Source organism: Neltuma alba, unplaced genomic scaffold (genome assembly GCF_004799145.2).
Source record: "Neltuma alba isolate B1F8T4 unplaced genomic scaffold, ASM479914v2 tig00010278_pilon, whole genome shotgun sequence".
NCBI classification, from domain to species: Eukaryota; Viridiplantae; Streptophyta; class Magnoliopsida; order Fabales; family Fabaceae; genus Neltuma; species Neltuma alba.
Genome location: NW_021635202.1, coordinates 419,776 through 431,948, shown reverse-complemented (window position 1 = coordinate 431,948; position 12,173 = coordinate 419,776). Strand labels below are relative to the sequence as shown.

At 30.8% G+C, this 12,173-nt stretch overlaps 1 protein-coding gene across 1 annotated transcript; it reads right to left on the bottom strand.

Moving 5' to 3' along the window:
* Positions 1–2,679: 2,679 nt before the first annotated feature.
* On the bottom strand, positions 2,680–6,351 carry LOC114755494 (benzyl alcohol O-benzoyltransferase). The gene is made up of 2 exons (XM_028944372.1): positions 5,785–6,351; positions 2,680–3,897 (listed from the first exon to the last, which is right to left on the bottom strand). Exons 1-2 carry the CDS (start codon positions 6,310–6,312, stop codon positions 2,974–2,976), a joined length of 1,452 nt encoding a protein of 483 aa, XP_028800205.1. The 5' UTR covers positions 6,313–6,351; the 3' UTR covers positions 2,680–2,973.
* Between the last annotated feature and the right edge of the window lie 5,822 nt (positions 6,352–12,173).

Below are 12,173 nucleotides of genomic sequence, written 5' to 3'. Positions count from 1 at the left end.
GATCAAGTGATAATAATGAACATTCATGTGGCAGTTAGAAAGGGAATCAATCAATCATCAAATGCATTAACTATGAGTTGGACATCCTTGATCAAAGTCATGATTGATAACTAGTTTACCAATCAAGTTATTGATTAATCAACGTGAAAGATTTTGAAATAGATAACTATAGTTATCGATCAATTTATGGATTAACTAATGATCTATCAAGTGATCAATAAATGAATAAGAGTGACTTCAGAAAGATTATGTAGAGAAAAGGTTCAAGGTCACTTGTGATTTTAAATCCCTTAAAATAGAGAATTAAGATAAACAGGAAGGCTGAGAAAAGCTCGAAGAGAAATTATTTAGAAGTTTTTAAATCTCACCAAAGCTTCTTGTTATTGAAAGAACTAGATCATTGATCGAATAAGTGATTGAAAAATGTTTGATCAATCAAGTTATCGATAAAGCTAAGCAGAACAGAAGTTGATTTTCAAAGAACATCGATTGAATACTTTATTGATAAATGGATGATAGAAAATTTGATCGATAAAAAGGTTTAACAAAGATTTTCACAAATGGCACAAAACATATGATGATCGAGCAAGTGATCAATTAAGGATTGATCAATCAAGTGATCGATAAAAATATAGTCGAGAGACTTAGTTTTTGAGATGCCAGGAAAATGTTTGATTAATCACGTTATGTGAAAACAGAATATTTAGAAGATTGGATGATCGATCATTTTATCGATAAATCAATGATTGATCAAGTGATCAAAGAAAGACTCAAACAGTTTAAACCAGTGAAAAGGTGATGATCGATCATTTGATCGATAAACCACTAATCGATCAAGTGATCAATAAAGAGCTTGTCAAAACACTTAAACATTAAGAAAAATATCAATAAACAGGTAAGTTATTATGCAATGACAGAACAAGTTATCGATAAAGTTGTGATCGAAAAAGTGATCAGTAAATGGTGATTAAAACAAAATACAGCGTGAGTAGAGAGCTTTACCATTTATCTGTCTTCTCATCGGTGACTTATTTATCGATCATGTGATTGATAAGCACTTACCAAAATTGTGTCCCATTATCTGTTAGTTGTTCGATCATTAGATTATCGATCATTGGATTGATAATTTTCTGCAGACTTTTATACAAAACAGTGTTAACAATGATCGATCAATTGATGGATCAACACATACAATTTGAATTATCTATCAAGTCATCGATTAACATTTTTGCTAAGTGACTTGTTTACACAGGAATTTTATCTGTCATGTGATCGATAAAGCTTTGATCGATCACTGATCAATCTTACTAAACCAGATTTTGCTCAAATTGTTATCATCAAAACCTTAAATCTAACATAGGTTGTGTTATCCTATAAAGTCAGTTATCAGTAAAAACTGTCTAGGTTGTCAACAGCTTCCCCTTGGGTTGTTAATACTTGCCGTTGAAGTTATCAATAGATCTCCGCATTAAAATTCTAGTATAATCCTATTGGGTTTAGTTAAAGTTATCAATGCCTTCAAAAAGCTTCCCATTTCAGTGTCAAAGTTGTTATATTATATTATTTGGTTATGATTTGGTGTTATATGGAGGTTGTGTTATCCTATAAAACTAGTTGTCAGCCGACATTGCCTAAGTTGTCAACAACTTCCTCTTGGGTTGTTAATACTCGCTGTTGAGGTTGTCAATGAAGATGCCGCTGAAGACCCAACGCTTTCTACTCAATGATGCGGTTAGGGTAGGGGAGAGATTTTAGGCCAACTGAGTGACAATGCCAATGCACGATAAAGGTGAGGGAGATAGCAAGACAGCAACACACAATTTGGGACAAAGAGGGACATCGAGAGGCCCACTGTGATAGGGGGAGACAGTGGATGGTGAACCGATTGCAAGAGGGAGAGACGACGCAATAGGAGAGTGATTGTACCATAGGAAGTGACTACGAAGGGAGAGATGACACTGGGAAGTAACTTCAAATAGAGAGACGACGAGTATGAGAGACATTAAAGGTGGGAGAGGGAGCAATTTGAACACAGGTTGAGGAGAGAGAGAGTATTTGAACTTTGAATTAATGGGATACTGCCTAGGTTGTCAACAGCTTCCCATTGGGTTGTTAATACTCGCCGTTGAGGTTGTCAATCACATTGGCAAAGAAAATTGTGAATTGGAAACCTTAGATTAGGAGGAATAGTGATTTAATTTTACAATTACAATATGACACTCTAAGGTCCCTTGGGACCTATTATTAATTTTGATATTTCTTGGGACCTTAGATGAATAAATTCTACTTCTTGAAACTTGTGTGTAATTGTCCTAGAGAACATGAGTTGAGTTCGAATCTAGGTTAGATCACTGAAGCTCTAGATGTTGAGTAGTATAGGCTCATGCAAGATTTAAAATACTAGGGCCTAAGCCAAGGTGGTACAAAGGGGTGAGTAAAAACTAAGTGAGGTGTCTCCTATTTACATTTCTAGAGTCGTGATATATTAGAAAAGTGCAATTTCTCATATTTTAGAAAAATTTCCCTTGGCACATTCCAATGCCAAGAAATATTCCTTTCTTCCCTCTAACTTAACAATTTCGTAATAAATACAATATCAAGTAAAAATTACATTTTTTATTTTATTTATATTTTAATTAGGATAAATCTCAATTCAAATAACTCTAAGTAGGCCTGATGTCCTAGACAATATGACATGGAATATTAAATGTCCTCATTTTCAATACATATATTACCACTTCTTACAAATGTTTCCCCCTATTTTAGTAACTAAACTCTTACAAGCAATTCAAACATTTACTTAAGCACCACACACAAAACTACCAAAAGAAATTAGAGTGCTAATTAATTAAAGGGAGATACTCATCACACGTATCTCATATTGTACATAGTTGAGTTTTCACTTAAGCCATGTGATGACTCAACTCCCAAAACTCCAGTAGCTAGCTTTGACACATATTATAGAAAATCCAATTATAAGGAAGAAGTGACAAATAGCCTCGGATTTTGAGAGTAATTCTTGAGCAAGCTATCTAACTCCTTTACAAATCTCTTCATGGCTTCCCCAGGTAAACAAACTGGTATCACTAGACCTTCTTGTCCATGAGCATTCTTAAATGGTATATAAAAGCTTGCCACCCCAGGAATGGCTCCCACTCCTCCTTTTGCCGGACCGCCATACACCGCCTTCCCCCACCCAAAATCCACATCACCAAATCCCGCTCGTGTCACATCTGAAACCAAGTATGACCTCACCACCGTGAAATGAGGTCGCCCCTTGATCACCATTAAATCTGCCAAAGAGTGCATATATTCCTTAGTCACATCACCTTTGGCTTTCTTCACCAACTCTAAAGCATATCCGAGTGGGTTCTGACATAGTTTTCTAGCAGTGGTCACGGCCACCGGAAAGGCGAAGGCATTGCCATAATAACCTGCCGGCAATGGAGGGTTAAATTTGGCACGAGCATTAACAATACATATTATGCGAACTTCTTCATCATCATCAGGTTGCAAAGCCATTGTACGGCAACGCCATAAGAACGCCGTGATTATTTCAAAATCAGAAGATTGACGAAGGTGGTAGGGAATTTGAGTGCGAATCGAAGCAACTTCGTTGGGCCCAAAGAAGAAAGAACGATGGACCATGTCATCTAAGGGGATGATGGTTCCTTTTGTATCAGGGACTTCATCGTATTCACGATGGGTGCATGTCACGCGTGGTGGTTCTCTTGCATTTAGAAGCTCCCTGTTCCAAACGGGCGGAATTGATGGCTCATGCGCACCACGAGCTACTTCACCTAACGCGCTCATGAATTGAACGAGACCAGCAGCATCACTCATTGTGTGATTAAGGCGTAAGGCGAAAATATAACCACCGCATTTCAGACGTGTCACCTAAACAATTTTGAGAAAGTTGTTAAGACTTATTTAAAATAAAAAAGTGGGACAATGCATACTAAATTCATGACTTTCTCTATTGGAACAATCACTGTTTTGAATTTTGTGGAGAGCTTAAATTTTTAAACGTTGCTTTTCCAGTATTAAAATCTAAATAAATAATTTATAAATATTGAAAAAGATGTTAAATTAATGGTTTGTCATTGTTGTTTGAAAAATACTTATAACTTTCCCGGGAAAAAAAAAACTCAAAAAGAGAGAGCGTGTTAAATGTGAGAGAAAAAAAGTGATAAAAACTTGAAATTATTAAGGATAACTTAGTACAAAAAATATTGAATGAAGAGAAAAAGAAAATTGAAATATTATATTTAGAACAAAATAAATATTTCAACTAAATATTATAGCTAGAATTGAGGGAAAAATATTGAATGAATAATGCGCGTGCGTCCTAATATCATCAACTCAATATCTGTGTAGACATGCATAAAACCACACATTTTAAGTCAATAATTAACAATGATGTGAACCCAGAGAATAGACTAACTGTTGTTGATGGGGACAGCACCAATAATAGGAAGCAAGGACGAAGCAGCCGGTTACTGAAGCCCATGTAATGAACAAAATATATAAATAAAAATAATTTTTATAATTACCTTTTCTAAAAAATAATGAAATAATATATAAAAATAATAATTATAACATACACTGTGTGCTTATCATTGTTCATAGTGTCAATTAAAAAACCAAAGGAAAAAAAGGAGAATAGTAGTTAGATCTCAAAGAAGTTATTAGCAATTAATATTTCCATATTTATAATTTTATACAGTATAATTTGTAATTATTACTCCACAATTTTTAATTAAAAATTATTATGTGATAAAAATATTATTAAATTATTTTTTTAAAATTTAACTGTCATTCTTCCTAAAACATCATCTTTGGTCAAATAATTCATAATGATGTGAAATGCGAAAAATAAAAAACTGTTATGACAGAGACAGAACCTATAGCAATCAAGGTGCTCATAGGGTCACTTAGAAGGTGTTTGGGTGAAAATAAAATTATGATTTTAAAAATATTTTTATAGTATATGAAGTAAATATGTGGAGGAATTTGTTTTAATTTGTGAAAAAGTGCTTTTGAAAAGCATTTTTACACTCATCCAAACACCCCTTTAATTTCCTTAGAGCAGATGGAATGAATGAAATTTGGGGGAAAAAAAACAAGAATAATGATAACATTCTTTTCCAGTATAAAAAAATAACGCTGATAACATAATAATACATTGATCCTAAATGTAAAAATTAGATAACTAATTTAAAAAAAATTAAAAAATAACTAAATTAGTGGTTATATGTAATAAATTTGTGTTGACTTCTCTAAATCATTGCATCACCATATAATTAATAAGAATATTTTAGGATAAATTTATAAATCTAAAAGACAAAAATAATTGAGATATTTTATTTAAAACCAAATTTAACTTCTAACTAACTGTTATATTAAGAACTAATAAAAGTAAAAGTACTACTTAATAATAATAGTAACTTTTTTGGTCAGCAGACTAATATTTGCACTTGAAAAGAACCACCACAAAAATCATAGATAACATCACATGATGAATAGTTCTTGTTCTGATGTCTTAAAACAAATTTAAACAAATAATTGAAAAGATAAAAACAACATGAGGAGAGAAGCGAGTACACGTTGAAATTTATTAATAAGTAATGAACCGATCGATCGAGCACCAGGCCAGATCGATCTTCGTATTCGTCAAGCAGTATATTTTGAGATTATTTTTTTCCTTAATTATAATGATATTTCAGGTCCCATGCATTGTAATGATTATATAATAAAAATAAGAAAAGATAAAAATAAAAATACCTGAATAAGAAGAAGTGGAGTATTAAGAACGGGTGAAGTGCCAGGAACATCATATAGAAGCTCTTCCAAGCAAGGGAAAGGAGGCTGAAGAGCATCACCAAATGCCTCCAGAGTGATATCAGCATCTGCTTCGATGAAAAGGACGCCGTCACCATTGCAATCCACCATAAGTTTCCGGTTTGGCCCTTCCAGCAGACGGCCGGCGAAGGGATAGAAGAACACCAGAGTCTCAGCCAAACCTTTTCTGATCACCTTAACGGGATCTTTTCCTCTCATGGAAGCATTATAACGATAGAACTGAATCACTGGAATTTGGAACCGAAGACCCTCTTGGTCGTCGATGTCTGATAAAAGCTTCACTTCACGGGGCGTCGCCTTCGCCGGAGCAATTAGCTCCGGCTGGCAACGACGAACTGTGAATGATAAGGCTTGAGAGGCCATAATGAAATATGGATATAAAGCTGAGAAGGTTGGTTGGTTGGTTGCAGGGAGCGTAGTGGCCCATGCATCTTTATAGAGCAGATTCATTGTGTGTGGTACTCACCTAATGCTTTTATATTATATTAATAGTTCCAATACTTAATATAAGAACTAGTTTAATTTTTAATTTTATTTTAAATATAAGATTCCAATTAATTTTGTTTCTCATATTTATCTTTTTTTTTTAACGTAGTATTTGTAGTAGTTACAAATGTTAAAAGTTTTATTACATGGTACGTAGTTGTAGTTAATATATATGATTAGCAAAGGTATTTTAGAGAAGATAACACCTATTTATTACAAATAATTAACTTAACTAATAATTTTCTTAATCTATTTAAATTAGTTGGCTAACTTTTATATTAAGGACCAAAAGTAGTATGTTATAATTATAATTAGACATAAGTAGAAAGATCTCACATGGACCGAAATTATTAATTTAAAATAAAATATATAATGTTTACAATAAGTCTTTTTTGTCATTCAAAGTTATTTATAGTAAGTCTAAATTAAATTATAATTTATGAATCTTATAATATTTTTTCAAATAATGATAACTACGATACGTTTAGTATGAGGGAAGTGAAAAGGAAGAAAAATTACTTCTTAAGTTTTTTAAATCGTGTTCATTAAAATTTTTCCTCCCCCCTCCTCTCTTTCACTTCCCTTTTACCAAATATATCAGAGTTTGCAGGAGAATATGTGAATCAATTAATATCAATGGCCCCCTTTTGAAAATAAGGACTGAAAAAATCTCAAGACTAATAATTTTTCCACATCAAAAATCACTATAATTATTAAATTTAATAAATTAGTACGACCTGATAAGCCTCTTTTAATTGGTAAAAGAACTATTATGTTTTTCTTATAAGACTACTATTTTTTATTTTGACACGGCTCAACTCCATGCAAAGTGATTACTCAGGACCACATATATCAACTCGTGAAAATTTATGGAGACAATTATGTTTTCAAAAAAGAAAAGAAGCTTTCGACAACATATCAATAAAACTTACATATTTTATTTTAGTTAAAACAATAGATTAAATCATTAATTTTTTTTAAAAAATTTATATTGATATAACTGATATAACAACCATTGATGTTGATTTTTACAATTTTAGTTATATTTTCTACATTTGAGGTTATGATAATTAAAGTAGACCAAGAACAAGTGGAGATAAGCGATGACATCAACATCAACAATTATTTTCTTTTAAGTGCAGTATAGGGGGTGGGGCTGAGCTCTTTAAAGTAATTATCTTCAGAAGCTGCTGAGAAATCGTCAGTGAATTTCCAGGATGCTCTATAATGCGCAACGGATTGACGTCCACCAACCAATAATTGACTTGACCTTGGGAGTTGAGCACTGCCCCCTTCGTAAAATGACATTTTCATCCCTAATAAAAAGGATAATCACATTTTAATCTCAATTTCCTAACCAACAATAAGAAGTAGATAAACAAATACTCCCTCTACTGCTATATTTAAAACAATTTTTTTAGAGATGATATTGACGAAATAAGAGACATTGATAGAATATTGAATTAAGATATACCCAATATCTCAACATTTTTCCGGGGCACCTAATGTCTTGAGATTATTTATGATGTAATTTTATGCCTGAAGTATGCACCCACAATTATTCTTACCAGAATTGTTTGTTTGATTTGTCAAGTTGCCAAGTTAGTTCCAGTTTGACAAAACACAATCCCAAGTGGCATATGAAACGTACCACTGATGTTTATGCAGGAGATGCTGGACCACTAACAAGGTCGAATTACCATCATTTCAGTCAGGGAAAGGTCGAAATAATTAAACAAAATTATGACACCAATATTTTCTACAGAAGTTTTTATATCTTTATAATAAAAGGCAGTAATATATAATTGACTTATTTATTAATTATTATCAGAGGATGCTTGTGTTACTCGTGGATTAAGAAAACAGCAAAAATGTGAACATGATGTGTGAAAGTTTCACTGATTTTGGAAGTAAGCTGTATTGTGCCCCGGAGAGAAAAGCGTCATGTGTGAAGCAGCGGGAGAATTCATACGTAGGAAACCAATTTGATAATAATACAAAATTCAAAAATTAATTATGATATTCTTTAGAAACAATTTTAATTATTTTTTTATTCTTGAATTATATCGAAACATATTTTCTAACACGTTACAGAAAATATGGAAGATAAATAACAATAATGATAACTTATTTATGAATGATTTTCTTCAACAAAAAACTTGATCATGAATAACCTAATCGTTATAAACATGTTTTCACAAGCCATATATAAAAATAATTGGTTCCTTTTTCAAATTCAATATTTCAGTTGGTGTTAAATATAAGTACTCCTCCGACTCTAAATATAAGACTACACTACAAAATAGGTCTTATATTTAGGACTGGAGGGAGTAATTTATGATTAATTCAGATATATCAATAAAGATAAGAAAGTATTAAATTTACTAACAAACATTTGGTCACCACTTAAGTGTAAGGTTTCAAATTCAAGTCGGTATGAGTAGATAAAACCAATATTAAATATGAGCATATATGACAAAAATATTTAATACTATTATTTCTTAAAACTATTACTTCCTATCTTTAAGAAAATTAATTTGGTTGGATATTTATAATAAATATATGTTAACATTTCTAATTATTTTTTAATCATGTGTATTGAAATTACCTATTGTGAGAATTCATTACAATTAACAAGAATTTTGGGAAAATTTTATAAATTTAAAAAGTAAAATTAATTAAAATTTTATATTTATGATTAAATTTAATCCTCCAACTTTTTTATTAAAAATCCGAGATAATATCAACTACTACCCATTACGTAACATAAAATTTAGTATGTACAGCAAATTGCACTGAAAGCGCTATGAGACATATCTTTTTAAAAGCTGAAAAGCACATCTTAGAATGCGTGGGGGGGAAGAGAGAGATGGACGATACACCACAATAATAATTACTACCGACGCTCAATCTTTCATATAAATAATTATTAATTAATTTAAATAGAACAAGAAAGTTTTTCATATAAAAACTTGTTGATTAATTTGAGTAGATTAAAAAATTTTATTAAATTAGTTATTTATAATAAATACTACTTTCAATCTTTAATATAAGAGCTATTTTATTAATTTGATTAGATTAAGAAAGTTGATTAAGTTAGTTATTTATAATAAATATGTTTTACCTTCCCTAAAATACCCTTACTAATCATATGTATTAGGAAGAAATATCATTTGATGGAATATTTAATATGTACAACTACTACAAAGACTATTTTAGAAAAAATGGATAAATATGATAGACAGAGTAGATTATAGTCTTATATTTAAAAACAAATTAAAATTCAAACTAATTTTTATATTAAGGATTGGAGGTAGTTTATGCTGTATCTTTTTTAAAGTATTCTTACTAATCATGTGTATTAGTTAAAACTATCATTTGATAGAACTTTTAATATATACAACTAGTACAAGAACTATTTTTAAAAAAATTAGATAAATATAATAAACAAAATAAATTAAAATTTTATATTTAAAACCAAATTAAATATTAAATTAATTCCTATACTAAATATCGAACGTAGTATTATTATCCGCCACGAAATTGTCGAGGATTCTTCCCTTGTAGGAACACTTTGAATTAGTAATGTAATATACTAATATTCTATTTCATGGGCCACAAGTGTCTAATACCACCGCGTGCAAATCAAAGTCATAGACACGACAAATGCCTGTTAGGTGAACCCATAGTCCAAGATTTCAAAAACTAAAAAATTATAAAACTTCCGGCCATTTGATTGGGTATACTGTGCACCTAATCGAATTAGCAGAAAAAGAAGATTAAAAACATATAAATATATATATTTTAAAAGAAGATTTTTTGACCAGAACAACTAGCTTGATCCTTGACTCTTAATAATGACATGACATCGTTGGCTCTGTCTAGTAACGAATTTTTTTTTTGGGCAAAGATCTCCTCCTCTTTCTCTTTGAGTTTTATTGGATTCATGAGGGGTTTTTTAAAAAAAATATAATTAGGCCTACTCAGAGGATAAGATGAGATACAGGACAGAAATTCTAGACTTCAAATTTTTTTTTACAAACCAATATAATTTGGGTCTGGATCTTTATTTGTATTATAATATTTTTTATTGAGTTTCTGAAGATAAAAACACTAAAAAAATATCATGTAGAGACTTCAATTATATAATATACAAAATGTGCAAAAAAAAATAATACTGTAAAAAAATTACCATGAAAAACCATATAATATTTTTATGAATTATTTTATAGAGAAAAAATTTTTATTGAGATAATATTGCATCTTAAGAGTTGAAAATCACTATAAAAATAATTATTCTTAAAAAAATTGAATAATCTAATAATAATTATTAATAAATAATTTTTATTTAAACAAAAAAATTGGAGTGGGGTGACCTCATCTCACATCCTGTAGTTGTCCCATCCCGAAATTTTTTTTTGTCTCATCCCGTCCCCAATCAGCCGAAATTAGGACGAGACAAGTTGAATACCCCTAATTATAATAGCCTATTTCTAAAGATTCTTTAAACTAATTAAAAGCAGAGGTGGGGTGCTGACTTTATCAACAACTCTAAATCAACTACTATATCCGATCATAATTTAAGAGCCAACTTGACATTTAATTTGGTTCTTAATATAAATTTCCAATCCCTTTTATTTCTCGTATTTATTGATTTTTTTTCAAAGTAGTCCTTACAATAGTTACGCATGTTAAAGTTTCTATCAAATAGTAATTCTAGCTAATACATATGATTAACATGAATATTTTAGAGAAGATAACACTTATTTATTACAAATAACTAAACAAACTTTCTTAATATGTTCAAATTATTGGAGGTAGTACTACCTCTGGTCCTTAATATATAAGGGCTAGTTTAACTTTCAATTTGATCTTAAATATAAGATTCTAATTCATTTTATCGCTCATATTTAACTATTATTTTCAAAATAGTTCTTATAGTAGTTGCATATGTGAAATATTATATCAAATGATAATTCTAACTAATACACATAATTAACAAAGAGATTTGAAAAAAACAATACTTATTTATTATAAATAACTAAATTAATAAACTTTTTTAATTTATTTAAATTAGCGAACTAAATGGAGGGGAGGTAGTGTATCGTACAATTGATAAAACTTTTTAGTAAATCCCAAGCTCCCTTTCCCACGCTACAAATCATACACACACAAAAAGTACTGACCTTTCGCAATCGCCCATATCATCAAAACATGGATCTGATAGAAGCGCGCAATTTTCTGGGTTTCGTTTCCCCACCATGAACCAAAGTATTAAATACGCATGGGCCAGAACAGAAAGAAGACCCAATCAATTTGGCAAATTTAACGAATTAGACAAGAACCACTCATTGGTTTCCTGAGAAGGGAATAATAAATGTGAATCTCATGTCTCAGCATGCCAAAACAAATCAAATAACCCACAAACAAAGGCAATTATTTTTTATGTAAAACAGTAAGAGAGAATGAGGAAGAGAAGAGATCTCAGGAGAAAAAAGAAGAGGCAGAGAAAAAAAAAAAAGGGAAAGGGAAAGTCAGGAGAGGAAAGGAGAAAGAATGATAACTATCAATCTAATTTAATAATTCAAATCTACTGTCTAATGAGAAACTTTTTTACTGTTAACGATAATAAAATTAGGGGTCTCACTCAATTTAATCCTAGACATGTTCAGTGGTGTAACATCTTGTAAATTTTAACCCTAAAGATGAGGGAACTAAAATAGACCAAGGACCAGCTAGCGTAGAGGGGACATAGATCTCATAAGTTTTGAATTAAACCCAGGGTAGTGTTTGAACTGATATTTTTGAAATATCAGTTAAAGAAA